The 16369-nt window shown below is 35.7% G+C and overlaps 2 protein-coding genes across 2 annotated transcripts; both read right to left on the bottom strand.

Annotated features, from left to right (window-relative positions):
* Positions 1 to 69: 69 nt before the first annotated feature.
* Positions 70 to 7548, bottom strand: map1lc3a (microtubule-associated protein 1 light chain 3 alpha). Its single transcript, XM_067431096.1, has 4 exons — positions 7389 to 7548; positions 4878 to 4933; positions 3985 to 4091; positions 70 to 1408 (listed from the first exon to the last, which is right to left on the bottom strand). The coding sequence occupies exons 1-4, from the start codon at positions 7426 to 7428 to the stop codon at positions 1246 to 1248; spliced, it is 366 nt and encodes a 121-aa protein (XP_067287197.1). The 5' UTR covers positions 7429 to 7548; the 3' UTR covers positions 70 to 1245.
* Positions 7549 to 7968: 420 nt separating this feature from the next.
* On the bottom strand, positions 7969 to 13880 carry dynlrb1 (dynein, light chain, roadblock-type 1). Its single transcript, XM_067431899.1, has 4 exons — positions 13767 to 13880; positions 13377 to 13452; positions 13060 to 13227; positions 7969 to 8247 (listed from the first exon to the last, which is right to left on the bottom strand). Exons 1-4 carry the CDS (start codon positions 13767 to 13769, stop codon positions 8204 to 8206), a joined length of 291 nt encoding a protein of 96 aa, XP_067288000.1. The 5' UTR covers positions 13770 to 13880; the 3' UTR covers positions 7969 to 8203.
* Between the last annotated feature and the right edge of the window lie 2489 nt (positions 13881 to 16369).

The following is a 16369-nucleotide window of genomic DNA, read 5'->3' as shown; positions in this document are numbered from 1 at the left end:
CACATAAGGTACTGGACAATATATCATCAGTGCTTACATGTCTAGAAATTAAAAACATAACACATCATAATCATTTCGTACAATGATTTATACACACACTTGTTTTTCAAACATTTCAAACATACATATACATATTTCAGTTGTTTTTTTGGTTTCAAAACATCTAAAAAGTCAGTTTTTTTTTTGCTTTAAATAAAGCTGAAATAATTAACAAATCTATAGCATAAATCAATATAAAAAAGGTTGAGAAAAAAACATGCAAACTAGGGCATCACGATCCCTTCATTTGAGTTTTAACAGAAGGCATACAGCTCGTATGGTGACAGGAGGGAAAAAAACAAGAATAAAGGAGAATATAATGATGTGCTATAATTGTTGAACTTCTAATAAGTTGTCCTCTTAGATGTTTTAATTGTGCAAAAAAAGCATTTTATTCGTATCTACTAAAGATTATGTGAGGCTGACTGCAGAATACTGTATGCCAAAAGATGTTCTTCTGGCTCACACGTGTACAGTACAGATCAATGTGACTTTATTCTACAATGAGTGAATGATGAGTTATTTTTACACAGGAGCCCAGAAATAAACATCGGCTCATAAAGGCTTCAGAAATAGTTCAATAAATCATTTTTATAATTACACCTTGGGAGCCATTGGTCTCCTAACAGTTTTGTTTTGGGTCTGAGAGGAAATTTGATGAGAATTATGCTGCGTCTTGATTAATCACTTGGTTTAAATAAGCACTTAATTCTGAAGTAAGATTTTGCAATCTTACACCAGCACCACTAAGGTCTGGTAACTACTACAGACAATTACTACAAGCAAACAGACAGAAAAAGCAAATTAATCCTAAAACAAAGAAAAAAACACACACACTCTCACCTATTTACAGCAACATGTGTTACTAATAATTATTTGACATAATGGCCTAAAAGTAATAAAATGCAAGGGAAAAAAAGCTACTAGGGCCAAATACAAAGTATAAACAGTGTAATACCTACGCTGAGCTTATAAAGGAAAACAACTATGTTTAAAATGGGGTCAGAATAGTGTTTACAGTAGTGCTGTGGTTTGCACTGTAGTGTCACATAGATAAGAATCAACGGTTTTATTTTGTTTCATACCAGCAAGGGAGGAGCAGCGATGATGGAGAGCGAAAGAAAGGGGACATTTGGGTGAGCCTGCTTCCTGTTGACCGTCTCTCCCTCCCTCTGCTACCCCTCTCTCAAAGGTCGAGTGGCCTGCTTAGCAACCAAAGGTCTCCTGGGAGGCGTAAACCATGTAGAGGAAGCCATCTTCATCTCGCTCTTGTTCGTAGATCTCAGAAATGGGGGTGGACACACTGACCATGCTGTGCTGATTGACAAGAAGGAAAAAGGCCTGGGTGGGGTTGAGCTGCAGTCTACGCCTGTAAAAGAGCATAATGACAAAAACATGCACATTCAAGTCAAATTTAAGGGATTTTCTGGGTGCCGTACAAGTAAAGCTCAATCCACAGCATCTGTGGCATTCTATTGATTACCACAAAAATCTAATTCCACTTGTTCCTCCTTTTCTTAAAAAACACACACAATGCAATGAAAATGAATGAGGCTAATATGTATAAGTTAAAATACAATAGTACAGCCACAAGGTGTAAGCAATATGTATGGTAGCCTGATTTTAGTAGTGTTTACTGAAGCTTTTATACGTTCTCGCTTTTGTAAGATCGCCCCTTAGAAAAATGTACTTTGTGTATCCTATTTTCATATATTTATTTCATTACCATAAAAACCATGTCTGGCTATCTCCAGACCAAGCTCAATTTATGTAGTATTTTTGCAGTAAAATATCCAAAAACCACTAGGCCGGTGTTATATATTTTGTTCAGTTGAGTAATTACAATATTCCAAATGTTTCCAACTATTTGTAAATTGTGAGAAAATTGCTATTTTAACTAAGGACCGGGAAGTGTCAGCATAGCGTCTGAGGAAGTCGCCTGTCAATCGCGTCATATCTGCGCTACCCTCGGTTTCAGGTTTTATTTGGCAGGAGCGCTTTACTCTTACCAGTGTGAAAAGGTGAACGCACAGAGTAACGTCATAACATCATTTTCAACACAAATGTATCTGATATGATAAACAGAGCTGCATTACCTCATAATCATAACCGGAAGAGCGGTCAGTGCAGGTGCCCGGCAACTGTGTCCCGTCATAATAAAAGTCCCGGTGTTCTCGAGGCGGGTATTTGTTTAAAAAAAAAAAAATCGCTCCAGCAGCCGCGCTGAGCTCCACAACACTCGGTCCTGCTCTGCTTTACACTACAGTAACGTTAATAACCGCATACATAAACGTGATTTCTGCCCGAGTCCTATTTTCCACCGGCTGTGAGGTGAAGACCACATGTCCCAAGATGCTGCGCTCAAACTTTGCGTCATCAAACTACGCATTTGTTTTGAATAGGCGCCCTCCAGTGGACGGAAAGTTGCATAGTGCACCTTTAAGATTGAACATTGGTCTGGGGAGTCTGCTCTGTATTTTTACTGCACACGAGGCGTGATAAAAGAGCATGATTCAAATGACTCTGTATGCAATTGGACAGTCCTTCAACCAATCAGACCACCAGAGGCGTGATCAACGGGCAATGACCCATTACTTCTCTATCCATCTTCTTGTGAAACCTGCCAGGTGGATAAGCCAGTCTGTGATTGGTTCCCAAAAAATTGTAACAGAAGCAGTAGACATTAATGTACAGGTTTCCAGACTGAGGGGCAGGGCGAAATCAAATCATCGGCAGATCAGGCTGGGTTTACCCAGTCTAATAAAAGCCCTAAAACAACTGTATAACTTATGATTTAAACAGTTTTTTTTTTTTTTTTTTTTTTACAATTTAGTAGGTGATACACAAGTTTGAACAATAATAAACTACACATTTCTGTTTTTAAATCCAACAAATAAGGTGTCAAAAAAAAGTGTGGTAATTAATATTACGCCACAAAATTCTATCCACTGAGCTTAAAGCCACGTTTTTAATGGAATATTGAGGTATTTATTAAATTATTTATCCATGTACATTATTATTTTTTTATTCACGTGCCCTAGTAATCTTTAATCAAAATAACTTCCCCGCCCTCTTGCAACAATGACGTGTTTACTGGCATGATGGTGGGAGAAACTGTCACTTACATGAGATCATAGCAATCGCTCCGGATCAAAAAGATGGAAAAAAAATAAGATCCCGCCCTACATTTTTTCTTGTTCGAGAAGCCGTTTCACTCGGACATACATCACAATAAGGAAAGAACTTCTGTATCATGTTGACTTTTACTTATTTTGAACCTGGAACTTTTATATAATTTTTGTTAGTAGCTACATAATTTTATATATTATTTATTTAATTATTAATTTCATATATAATTTAATATACTTTTGTTAGTAGCCACATACAATGTGATGCTAATGCAGCAGAAATGCTTCACCTTTATACTCTTATTATAACAATCATTACTTCAAGTCTGAACTATAAATAAAGAAGTCATGATTCGTAGCCAAGAATTATGAAGTATGATAGGCAGTATGGGTCCAACAAAATGTTCTTGGTCTGATCATCTGACTGAGCCTGTGTTAAAATACCTGGAAGTCAACACTGAGCTGTAAGCTTTAGAGGAAAGTTTAGCTCACTAGGGTCTTGTTCTAAAGAATAATACAACACAATAGATATATGAAAATAATACGCTACAAAGAATGTAGATTTGCGCAACAACTGATAAGCAGTTTTCAAGTTTGAACTGTTTGAAAGTTTTCGCAGAAGTCCCCTGTGGATGACGAGGTCAGCAGATACTCAAAATTGGCACACCATTGCATTCTCCTCCCCCACCCTGCGTCAAACCCCACCAGACGAGTAAACAAACCGGATGAGGCTGAAACACACGGGACTCAAAGCAAGTGACTTGTACATGGTCAGATAAGTACAAATTAGGCTCTGGATTCTAGATATTGTGTTTACCTGATTATCTTCACAAGCTCACTCATGTTAACATGGTCAGGGACCAGGAACTTGGTCTTGTCCAAGACGGGAAGTTGCTTTTCCCCCTTATATCTCTCAATGATTACCTGTAAGAAAGAAAAAAAATAAACAAGACAAATTGATATAGTTTTGACAGTCTTGAAATTTTTTGAATTTCTCAAACTTTTTTTTTTTTTTTACTTCAAGGCCCCATTTGTTTACAACAATATTCAATGTAACATTATCTGAGACTTTCCCAGAAAAATAAATTAGATTAATTATAAAAATGCCCATGGAGTTTTCATTTATATGACTTTCACAGTTTTAGGAATCACACCTTTTTTTCTTCTTTAATTAGGCCTTCTCATATATCCACATTTCCCAAGAGCACTGGGACCCTGGTTCTTCAAAAGAGGGTCAAATAAAATAAGAAATATATGGATTTTGAGTTATTTTCATTTATTTTATAATAAACCACCTGGTTACAAAGACAAGGCTTAGGTTAGTCCCTCACTAAAAGGCATTCTTGAGCTGGTTTAACTGAAAGCAACTTGTACCGACAGATGTTAAAATATGTCACTGGCTGCCATTGTTTTGTTTGCAAATGCACACCATTAACGTTTTATTCAAAGGCACGTTTATAAAAGCTACTTAAATGTCCTAATTTAACTAAAGCCTAATCCTGGCTTAATCTAAGCCCTGTCTGTGAAACCAGGCCTTTATCTCAAATTGAGGGCCCCCCTTAGTAGTTGAAAACCACTAGTGTATAATAATAAATTGTGGCATTTTAAAAGAAATCTTAGGTTGAAATGCAAAAGTTGAAAGCAATAATGGTCTTCTTCACTCAGTCCTAAGTCATTTATGACACATCCAAAAATGAAAGAGTTTCTCACTGGAATTTTATTGGGATGCTGCTCTCGTATCTGCTGCACTTCCTTGCAACGATCAGCTGAAAAACAAGAAAAAATAAATAAATAAAACAAATATTTGGTATGCCCATTTAGACTGTAAGCAGTATTTATTTTTATTTATTTTTAACTCTTTTTTATTAAACTTTTCTTATAAACAGAACACTGTTACGTTACATATACATAGAATATTAATCATTCAAAGTAAATAAATGAAAAGAAGAAAAAAAGAAAAAAAACCAACAACAAAAAAACCCACCCAAAGTTAAAGAAAATAGCCCATGACAGTACTTCAAAGAATATCTCATATACATTATCTGCGTAGTTCAATCATTAATCTATATTAACTCTATTTCCTTCAAGCAAATATTTTTCAATTAGTGCCCACTTCTGTCGAAAAAAGTCTGATTTTTTTTAACTGCAAGTCTGCAGTCATTTTCTCAAATATATATAAATATATGGGTTTGTGCACCTTCATCCAGTTCACAGTAATTATCTTTCTAGCTGCCATTAACAACATATGCAATACAAATAAGTGGGATTTACTAAACAGATAGGGAACCCCTCAAGTAGAAAGAATTCCGAGTGCATTGGAATATCTCCCAATACATTTGTATTTTAGGGCATTCCCAAAATATATGCACAAAGTCCCCCACCATCCCACATTCTCTCCAGCACTGTGATAGTGGCGAAGTACTGTCAAATTTGGCAACCACCAGTGGGAACCTGTAGTTGCAGTATTTATAACCACATTTTTACAGTCTAATTGCAATTCCTCAAACACTACAGTCACTAGCATTTAGGAAAACTTGTTTAGCAGAAACAGGCAATAAACATACCTGATGCATAGGAAACTAGTTACCTTGCAGTTTGACACCCTACCAATCCCAAACTCGTAAAAATATTGTTCATCTTTGGAACACAAATGAAGAAATTTTGGATGAAATCTAACATGCTTTTTGTCCCTTCATTGACTACTACACTTTGGAGCTTCAGAAGATTCATTAAGAGATTGTAAAACTAATCCATATAAATTGAGCAATTTATGCCAAATCGTCTGAAGATACACAATCACTTTATATGATTAACACATTGATTTTAGGCATTTATTTACATAAACATTCATCAACTCGCGCATCAGTTGTGGTAAACAGAAGCTCATGCAGGTCCACTTGACGTGCAAGAACCAATGATGTTCTCTCACATTACGCAGCACAGTTGAGCTTCAGCAAGAACCAATGAGGTTCGCTCTCGTGTTACATAGCATGTTTGAGCTTCAGCATGAACCAATGAGGTTCATTCTCATGTTACACAGCACGGTTGGGTTTCCGCAAGAACCAACGAGGCCGTGCATTCCTGTGTGTTACACAGCACACAGGTTCATTTGCATGTTAGGCAGCACATTTGAGCTTTCTCGGATTTTCTGTTAATGTCTGCTGATCAATGTTAATATGTGAATAAATGCCTAAATTCATTCTGTTCATCTTATAAAGTGATCAAGTCTCTTCAGAAAATTTGGACTAAACCGCTCAATTCATATGGATTAATTTTACAATCTCTTTATGAATTTTTCGAAGCATCAAAGTGGTAGTTGCATAGCTGTCAATGGAGACATGAAGCTGTCAGATTTCATCAAAAAGATCTTAATTTGCGTTACAAAGATGAACGAAAGTCTTACGGGTTTGGAACGATATGAAAGAAAGTAATTAATTAAATAAATTTCCTTTTTGGGGTGAACTATCCCTAATGTCAGGGTAATTTATGTCAATTACATAATCCCAAAGGCTGGACAAATATGAGAGAGTATGCAGAACATATTGACCCAGACACTTACAGATGTGTTTCAAACAGCAGACCTATGTTGTTTGTTATGTTTAGTAAGATTATGCAAGGATTTTACGCTCCTCCCTCCCCACACCCTGTCCACAGTCTGGACTATGAGAAAAAGCTCAAATTACAGCATCATTTCACCAACACGTGTAATGTCCATCCATTTCTTTAATGTTTTTAAACACAATTATATTAATAAATGGACTGCTTGTTTTTATTTCAAATCACCTGTTCAGACAATAGCACTAGTATCAGTATAAAAAAAATTATAGCTGTTAATTTTTTTTTTTTTTATGATAAGTTTTATCTTTCTTAAAGCTGGATGGCAGTTCAAATGTGGAAAGGACAACACACAAATATAAATATATAATATTATTTATTTATTTTAAATCAGCTGAATCAACTGGATTAAAGCTGTTGTTGTTATTTAAACAGGAGGCCTTTGGGCCAGGCTATCTCACTGGATAGCAACTGACCTCTGTAGGTTTGATTAAAAGCCGTCGTTTAAACTTATATTAATCTCTCAATATCTCTAAAAGCATTTCACAAGCCTTATAGAAATATTGTAAACACGGTGTCACAAAGCTGCTAGCAGGCTAGGTACGAAAACAAACCTGATAAACAAACACACTTGTGCTGACAAAGCACGAATAAAACACATCTTACCAAAGCTCCGTCTCTGTTTGAAGGGTCTGTCAGATGGCATAACTGGACTTGAATGTGGTATTAAAAAAAAAGAGCTATTATATGCTGAATTCTCGGTCGACTTCTCTTCTTTTCGAGCTCCTGACTCACTGTAAGCAAAACAGCTCGAGACAATGTACTAAAGTTCGTGATGTCATAGCAGGATTTAAAGGGACAGGACCCAGTTTAAGCATAGGCCTGTAATAATATAGTTACAATGTTTCTTATCCCAACCTTGCAAATTAACATTCTCTAACTATATTGTACTTTAGTAACCCCTTATAATCTATGTAATTAAAGTTTGTTTGAACATTATACATAATTTAACAGATCAGATTCATATCAAATCTAAACATTGTGTTTTAAATGATGGGAAACTGAAGGCACTCTTTCCATTTCATATGAAAAGACATAGAAAAAAGTAAATACAAGGAAATGCATTGTTGTTTTATTGCCCTTTAAAGCATACACAAACAAGTACAGCATGTCATAGTGTCATGTTGATGAGTATAGAATAGATGAACAGCAGGAGTACTTGCAAAAGATAGAATATGATACAGCAGGAGTACTTGCAAAAGATAGAATATGATACAATAAATTACAGAAAAAAAGGCAAATTATTGGAATGTTAAGCAAGATCAGTACAAACCTAACATTTATGATAAGATGGAACCATCTTCCTTTAATGTAACTGTTACTAAATAAATTTGACTTTACTGGAACATAAGAAGTTAAACACTTTTGGCCATTATTTAGAAAAAAAATACTACGGTAATATTACTATGAAGAATTTAGGACTACTCTGTAGGATTTTGAATGACGATCAGGAAATAGTCCTTGTCTGTGAAGAGAACAGAATAAAATACATTATTACTAATATATGATGATCATTTCCATCAGTCTATATCAGGTAAATACAAGACGTATACCGTATTTGGCTTTGTGCAGACAGGCATCAAAAATACAATACTGTGACATATACAGCTCTGATGTGTTAAGGTTTTATTTACAAAAGGATCTCAACTTAGCATTTTTAGACTTGTCCTGGTATTTGTTTTAGAAACGATTGCTTGCTCAGGGAAAAAAATGGCATTAATACACTTTGTTTTTTTTAAATGTAAAAAATGTGTTTGAGTTATGGTTTATGAAGCCAGAATGTTAAGCTATTTGAACAAAACTTTTCTGTTTGATATACATTTTTTGCCAAGAGTAAATAAATTAACCACAATTCTAGAGATTCTTCAATAAAAACAATAGGAAATAGTCTTAACATCTTTTTAGGATTTTAATCATTAATCATTAATTTAATCTTTAAACATTACTATGTATATGTTTTTGAAAGAAGTGTTCATCAAGCCTGTGTTTATTTGATTAAAAAAAAATGTAAATAGAGAGAGAAAAATCCATTTTAATATACTTTAAAATATTATTTATTTTTGTGATGCAAAGCTGAATTTTCAGCATCATTTCTCCAGTCTTCAGTGTCACATGATCCTTCATTTTAATGATGATGATTTATTTTCAATGTTGGAAATGGTTACTTTTTTTCAGGATTCTTTGATGAAACAAACAAACAAAAAATGTTTTTTCAAATATTGATCTTTTGTAATAGTATACACTACAGTTCAAAAGCTATTTTTTTTTAATCGAAAAATTTTATTCAGCAAGGATGTGTTATATTAATAAAAAGGTGATAGTAACGATTTATATTGTTAGAAACATTTTTTATTTGGAATACATGCAGATCTTTTTAATTTTTTATTCATCAGTGAATCCTGAAAAAAAGAATCACAAGTTCCACAAAAAAAAATAAAAAATCAAATCAGCATATTAGAATGATATCTGAAAGTAAAACAAACAACCGTTCTATCAGATGTTCTGCGTTTTGACTACTTTTTGAATATTCTATGATCATTTCTCTAGGTAATGAAGATATATTATATATATATATATATATATATATATATATATATATATATATATATATATAAAAATAAAAGGTCTCATTGAATACTTTTGCAAACGCACGTTTATTATTAGTAAAATCATACTCAATAATACAGCATGCATGAAGACTAGACATGTGTCAAAGGTCACAGCTGTTTTTCAAAGAACTAGTTCATTTCTCTTAAGACTAAGCTTAAAAATTCAGAATAAGCAGTGATTTCTCTCATTTTGGGAATATAAATAAAGGGAGTTTTTACACTGGTAGTTTAGTTCAGAACAGGGCACAGTTCGTATGAAATCTTTAATGAGACTTTATATATACTTGACAATATCTTCGAAATACACCATTAAAAGGTTCTCAACACAAGGCGCAACAAACATCAGAAGCTGTAATGTGTGTGTGTTTGTGATGAGCAACGCTCGTGCTTTCAGAGCTGCGTGCTTTCATTGATTTTTGTAATTTAAATATCACACTTTAATCATGCTTATAGCTATGGCTGCACGTTTTCAAGTTTTTCATTAACCGTTAACCGAGGCCCTTAGCGGTTAATACTCGGTTAACCATAGTGTACGTCAGGGTTATTATTTTTAGTTTATTAATTTGACGACCGCCATCTCCGTAGTGAACGCACCTATAGAGAGAAATGCACATCATGGATTACCTAATCAGAGAGTAGCCTATTTCTTTTCGTTTTAAATTGTTAAAAGACATTTCAAGCTTTCTTAAGATATATTTCATGTCTGTGAGGCCTACGCTGTGAATGTCGTTAAATTAGGTTGAGATGCGCTCCAGTTCACGAGCAATGCGAGTGGCCGCGAGGGCGGCTGCATGATTAGGGCATGTAGTAAAATATGCGGCCGAGAATGATTCACACAGCGTTTGACTCGCGCGGCTGAGCCTCTCCCGGCAGAGAGTTCAAGCATCTGTGGACTCGTTCCTTCAGCTCTGGCCATCTTGCTTTCTGTCCGCAGTTAAAGTAACCTCTGCTTTTCGCTAGTCCCTCACAAGTTTCTCACTTCCAACTTTCTTTCTTCTGCTCCGTTATGCACAGCGCGCTCGGCTCCCGCTCTGCTTCTGCCCTAATGCGACTTATAGTCCAGTGCGACGTATGTTATTTTCCTCTTCATGACGCATTTTCTGACTGATGCGACTCATACTCCGGAGCGACTTATAGCCTGAAAAATGCGGTAAGCTCTGCATTGCAATACTTGCATTTAGCCCGGTCACTCAATTTTAAAGTGCTCCCACGCTGTACTTTTCTTTGCGCGCTTCATGTTAGAAACATAGACAGTAAAAGAAATGGACGGAGCGTTCCCATTGACGTCAACGGCGAAAGAATGAAGTCAACCTAGGGGCACTCACTTCCTGATGGCTGAGAGAACTGCGCAGGCTCAGACTGAGCTTGACGACGTAGATGTGACGTGAGCCTCCTGTCTGACAGCTGTAGGTCTTCTAGTAGATGTGGAAAGTGAAATCTGAATCACGTTGTTTAAATATTTTCTCCCGTTGCTTTTGGCTCACTATGGGCTTCTCCCCATTCTTCCCCCTTGACTTTATCAGACTAGTCTCCAGGACATGTCTCCATGTTCCCCCGACTGTCTCATAGACAGTAAAAGATTGCCTGCGAGTGTCTCCTCAGGTCTATACGGTAATTTCTCAACTGTGCGACAGGGTCGCGTTGGTTATGACGCAATCGTTAGCCTATTTTTACAAAAACAGCTTCTGCGGGGCGATAGTGTAAGATACAAGGTAACGGAGCCTTTTATACATTGTCGTGTTTCTTTAGAAATAAACAATGGACAAATGGAGTCTTTAAACATCTCAGATGTAAAGTTATTCACTGTCAAAGTGACTCAAAAATGAATGGGAGTCAATGGGATGCTAACAGCAGGTGATGGCTTGGTTAGCAATGGCCGCCCCTAGGGGTGGAACGCTTTCCGAGCGCTAGATTACCCCCTTGGTTAGAAACTAAGCTGGTTATGACTTCTTCTTGTGGATATTACAAATGTCTGGGAGTGCTCTAGCGGTCTCTAGTGGTGCAAAAATATATTACAACTAAATTTCACCAAATACTACTACTACTACTACTTCAGTGTAGTTGATCTGTGACGATAACGTCGCGCTTAACAATGTTTTTCTACTTTACCACAGTAAAAGATGTGAACGGTTATAATAGACAAAAACGAAAGCAAATGAAAGGAAGAAACGTTTATAATTCCCTGCAAAATGAGTGCGCCGCGAGTGAAGATTTGGAAAAAGAAACAAGATGTCCCGTGGGATAAAATGGACTAAAGTTAGGCCTATTGTTAAAATTCACGGAAATCGAAATATCGGATGACCAGATTGCAAAACAGAATTAAAAAGCTGGCAAATCTTAAATTGGGCTCAGCCTCCTTCTCTCATTCGGTATGAATCCAGAGCCTGTTTTCATGGCTGCGATGTAACATCTGCAAATGTATTTCCCTTGTAAAAGCTTTGTGCTTCACCCCTGGCCCTATTTCTATAAATATATTTACTTGTTTTTCATGAATATATTTTGTGTAACATATTTTACCAGATTTACAGCTACAGTTATTCACTTTTGTGGTTTCCTTTATTTTTTCCCAACTAAATGTTTAGATTTTATACAATTATTGTGCACTCGTGATTTTATAACTTTTGCTGCTGTATTATTCACTAATCTAATTTATTCAATTCTACACACTAAGGCTTAGAAATTCTACATAGACAAAACTGCATTGGTATCGGATCGGTTTAGTATCGGTATCGACCGATAACTCAACATTTTTAATATCGGATCGGACGGATCGGTTCTGGAAAAATGGTATCGCTGCATCCCTAAGTAGAAGCAAGCAAATTTTTCCCCTCACGTGCAAACTAGCACGGATGAGTCCTTATTCGGGTTAGTAAAATAACAAAATGTAGTAGAAAATATATTTATGTAAAGAGATAAAATACAGAGTAGCCTATAGTAAATTATATATTTTTATTAAAAAAAAAATTATGATAAAGTGAACATGCTGGTTTTTCTAGCAAAAAAATATGAAGGCTGGAATATAAACCTTTTTGTTGTTGTTGTTGTTGTTGTTTTTTTACGGTGATGGCGGTGACGATCTCAGGTAGGCATCACGTGACCGCGGTATTGCGGTAATACGGTAACCGTCCCAGTCCTAAGCGGTGGTACTGCGCGCATCTCTAGTTCTTATCAAGTTACCCTGTACAATATTTTTTGCTTCTTACAAAAGGCACAAAGCTTTCAGAAAACAGTAAAGACTTATGTCATGCCTGAGCTGAGGCTGAAACATGAAAGTTAAGTTGCACAATATAAATATAATGTTTAGGAATTGTTGTTATTTATATTACTATTATTTTGGTTTATAGGTTGCAGGTTTAGTTTTAGATTGAACTTTGTTTACCTTTTAAAGTAATTTGAAATATATTTTGATTTAATACAATATGGTAATTGTATGCGTTAAAATAGTTTCACAGTTATGCAATTTCAGCAACAACACTTAATTTCTCTAAAAAGACAACAAATTAGATGTTAATTTTAATATACCCATCTTATTTTCTCATATATTTAGTATTGCTCTTTAATAAAGAAAAAAGTAATTATTTTCCGATTAATCGATTGATTAAGTGCTAGATTCATCGATTACAAAAAGAATTGATAGCTGCAGCTCTACATAGGTGTACATCTTTTACCTGGGGCAATCATGACTTCATTCTTCTTTGATCGAATTCGAAGAAATGTGAGATCATTCTGAGGGTCGATGTCCCTCACTATTCCCCGAGCTTTCATGAGCAACTGGTGGATATTGCCAGCATACTGAACTGTGCTTGCATTGTCAAGGGTGCTTTTAATGGGGATGCCTATTAAAAGAGAGCACATAGGGAAAACTGCAGATACAACAACAAAGATCTGTTTGTTTTATCAGTTCCATGCTGCATCACAAGCACATGACAACCAAACAAAAAAAAAATGTAATACCAGCTGCAACATTTTTATATTTTCCAACTACCTTCTGCATTAACAATGATGATTCCTTGAACTCCTTTTTGATTCTGGAGCCTTTTCATCGTCTCATCCACCTCAGCCTGCAAAACAAACGCTTCATTGATTAAAAAGCTAAAATAACAATAAACCAGCTGTATGTGATTGTTTAGTATCTAATGTCATTTGGAATAAGGGGAACATATTTTGCCATTGTTGTTTTTTGTTTTGTTTTTTTTATTGACTCGAGCAGTAGATTGCTACTTTAAATGCCATCTAGTAAATGACAACGCCCTGTAACGTTATTCAGTGTCCGTTAAGCCCACAAAAACCTTAACCGAGACAATGACAAGTTAACAAACACGTGTTTTCAAATATGGACACATATTATCAACCATAAATGGTCAAATGTACTTGCCATTGTGAAAATAAGTCCGTGTTTTCGTTGCTATGATTGATGGTGCCAAGTGCCAACTCCGGAACTAGAAACATGCAGTATGTGAACAGTCGGTTATACGTTTGCGTTACTGCCATCTGCTGGATTGGAGGCGAACAGGTCACTAACGGTGAGTTTACATATTTGAACAAAAAGGTAGCCTATTGTATTTTTATTTTACTTCAAACTAGTGTTTTAAATCTATTGTTATAAATTATACTTTGAGGGATACACGAAAATGCATTTGTTGAATAGGCGTATTTTTTTCTGGATTTTTTCTGATTTTCTCTCCATTATAATTTAGCTAGCAAACAAACACAATTGTGGTGTTCTCTTCCATCGTTTTCTTGGAAGTTCTTCTGTTTTTGATCGTGTGAAGTATATGTTTGCAATTTTATTTTAAAAGGGACTAGTAGGCCCTACTTGTTTCCATAAGTGGATCAAAAACTATGTAAAATAATTAAATTATTTTTAACTGCTGTAAATTTCCCAAAGAGACATGACAGATGCAAATCTGTAATTGTAAAAGTTCAATGACAGACTTGTAAAGCTTGAATGTTTACTGAACCCTGTGGTTCAATTTTATGTCTAGACATGCTTTTAAAAAAGTTAGCATGCCACAAGTTATAGCTTATTACTGACTGTTGAGAAGGGGGGGGGGGATGTTTAATCTGACTAATTTGAGGATAAGAACGAAAACGAGGTTGCTTATATCCCGACCACTATAAAGATGGAACAGGTACAGTCTGATGAGAGACATGAACAGGCATACTGTGGATTTATGAGGTCATTTACTTCCTTTCCAAACTTTGCCTCTGGTTTTCCACTTCATAACTGCTGCTGGGTCAGCTCTACCCCTAGCCTACACATGGAAACTTTGACTTGTTCCATATGTGCAGCTACATGCATGACAGAGGGGGTCTTTGGTGCCTCAAATTTGGAAGAATTCAAAGCAAATATCACAGAAAGACCATGTGATGGAGTAATACAATAACAAAACAGTATTAGCAGTATTTCCCCATGGTCTGATAATACAATTCAATTTTATCTGTACTGATTATACATCTAAATTACCAAAGCTTAATAGGAACGTGACCCGTTTCCTGTTTTGTTTTTTAACTCTAGGTTGACAAAACCACAGTGCAGGATATTTCCGTCAAAAAAAGGAAGTAGAACTGCACGTATCATGTAGTTTTGATGCAAGCTTGCACCTTGATATTTTTGTTTTGTTTTCCACTAACTGTAACATACAAGCATGCAATGTTCACTCATGTGAACATGCTAATTATAGCCCAAGTTAGAAGACCCATTTGTAATTGCATGCCCTGAAGTACATAGAAACAATCCTTAGCAATCATATTCAATATCAAATTAACCCAAATGTATACATGAAAAAGCTCAAATGAAAACGTAAATATCATGCGTACTGTTAGTGCAGCTAGTTCAGGGGAGGTCTCAAATGTTATTTCAATGCATAAGGAATCCACTTTTTTATTAGTCAAGAATTTAGCATGAAACAGACTCATTAGTGACGCGTTCAGGTTGTAAAATGTCGATTTCTGGGACAATAGCCATATTGCCTCAGGAGAAAAACTTTTAAATATGGGCTTTGTGTACGGTTTAACTAAGTACCTCCTGGTCCTCTTAACCACCCCCTTGTCTTGTAATATATACTTTTACTTCACATCCAGAGATACTGAAATATCAGATTCCCTCGGAAATAATGATAAAATGCCCTTGTGTTGATACAAGTTTTCTTTGTTTTTCTTTGACTATTACCAAACAAAGGCCAAATTGCAACTCTATTACTATGACAAAGCCAACATGAACATTTTCAAACTGTGGATAAATCCCTGTCTCTTATTCATATGTAACTGGACACCAGCTATTGCCCAACAGGGGTTGTCTCATCTTGTCCATGACAGGGTGAAGAAATATGACTCAGTCCCTATTATACACCAAAGTATATTTCAAACCTTTTTGAAAACAACACACTTTTTCCTATTTTCTTATTGAATAAGCAGATTTGAATGTTTAAAATCCTATATTGTTAAATGTAACTGCTGTTTATGATGGTTTACACTGTTGTTTATTTTGCCACATGGACATGTTTTGTTATTTTGGTTTTACGTGGACATCTCAGACTGGTTGTTGGTTCAGTCACCAGCTGCTTATCTTATTGTCCTTCAATTGCAACAAGTCCTTGGCCAAACAGTTTTTTGACATCCCTGGAAATCATTAACAAAGCTTAAAGAACAGAGCAGCAACAAGCCCTGCATCAGCAACTCCATTTAAATATATTTGCAAACACTATGTATGACTTTTGCGACTGTGTTTCAACTCTGTGGACCCTGAGAGGACAGCAAATATCACCTTTGTATTTCCATTTGCTCCAATACCAAAAGAGTCAATAGAGTTTCTACAACTTTTCAAGGAAAAATAACTTGACTAAAATTGCAATGTTGATAACTGAGGGAACATATCATCACAGTCTTTGAAAAGGGTCTAAGACAATCTAAGACCATTGCGTTTTTTGGGAGGGATGAGCTTCATAGAAGAAGGAAACAAACGAGCCATTCAAAGGA

This window comes from Pseudorasbora parva, chromosome 22 (assembly GCF_024679245.1).
Source record: "Pseudorasbora parva isolate DD20220531a chromosome 22, ASM2467924v1, whole genome shotgun sequence".
Lineage (NCBI taxonomy): Eukaryota > Metazoa > Chordata > Actinopteri > Cypriniformes > Gobionidae > Pseudorasbora > Pseudorasbora parva.
The sequence above is the reverse complement of the archived record's forward strand: the minus strand, read 5'-3'. Positions and strand labels throughout refer to the sequence as shown.

What these genes read in the sequence shown, in the direction of transcription:
- map1lc3a (XM_067431096.1), bottom strand. Translation starts at nt 7,428, where the DNA reads ATGCCATCTGACAGACCCTTCAAACAGAGACGGAGCTTTG. An exon ending in CAAACAGAGACGGAGCTTTG is followed by an intron (nt 4,934 to 7,388) that starts GTAAGATGTGTT and finishes CTTGTTTTTCAG; the next exon opens with CTGATCGTTGCAAGGAAGTG. An exon ending in GAGCTTGTGAAGATAATCAG is followed by an intron (nt 1,409 to 3,984) that starts GTAAACACAATA and finishes GCTCTTTTACAG; the next exon opens with GCGTAGACTGCAGCTCAACC.
- dynlrb1 (XM_067431899.1), bottom strand. An exon ending in CATCATTGTTAATGCAGAAG is followed by an intron (nt 13,228 to 13,376) that starts GTAGTTGGAAAA and finishes CTCTTTTAATAG; the next exon opens with GCATCCCCATTAAAAGCACC. An exon ending in TGAAGTCATGATTGCCCCAG is followed by an intron (nt 8,248 to 13,059) that starts GTAAAAGATGTA and finishes TTCTCTTCACAG; the next exon opens with ACAAGGACTATTTCCTGATC.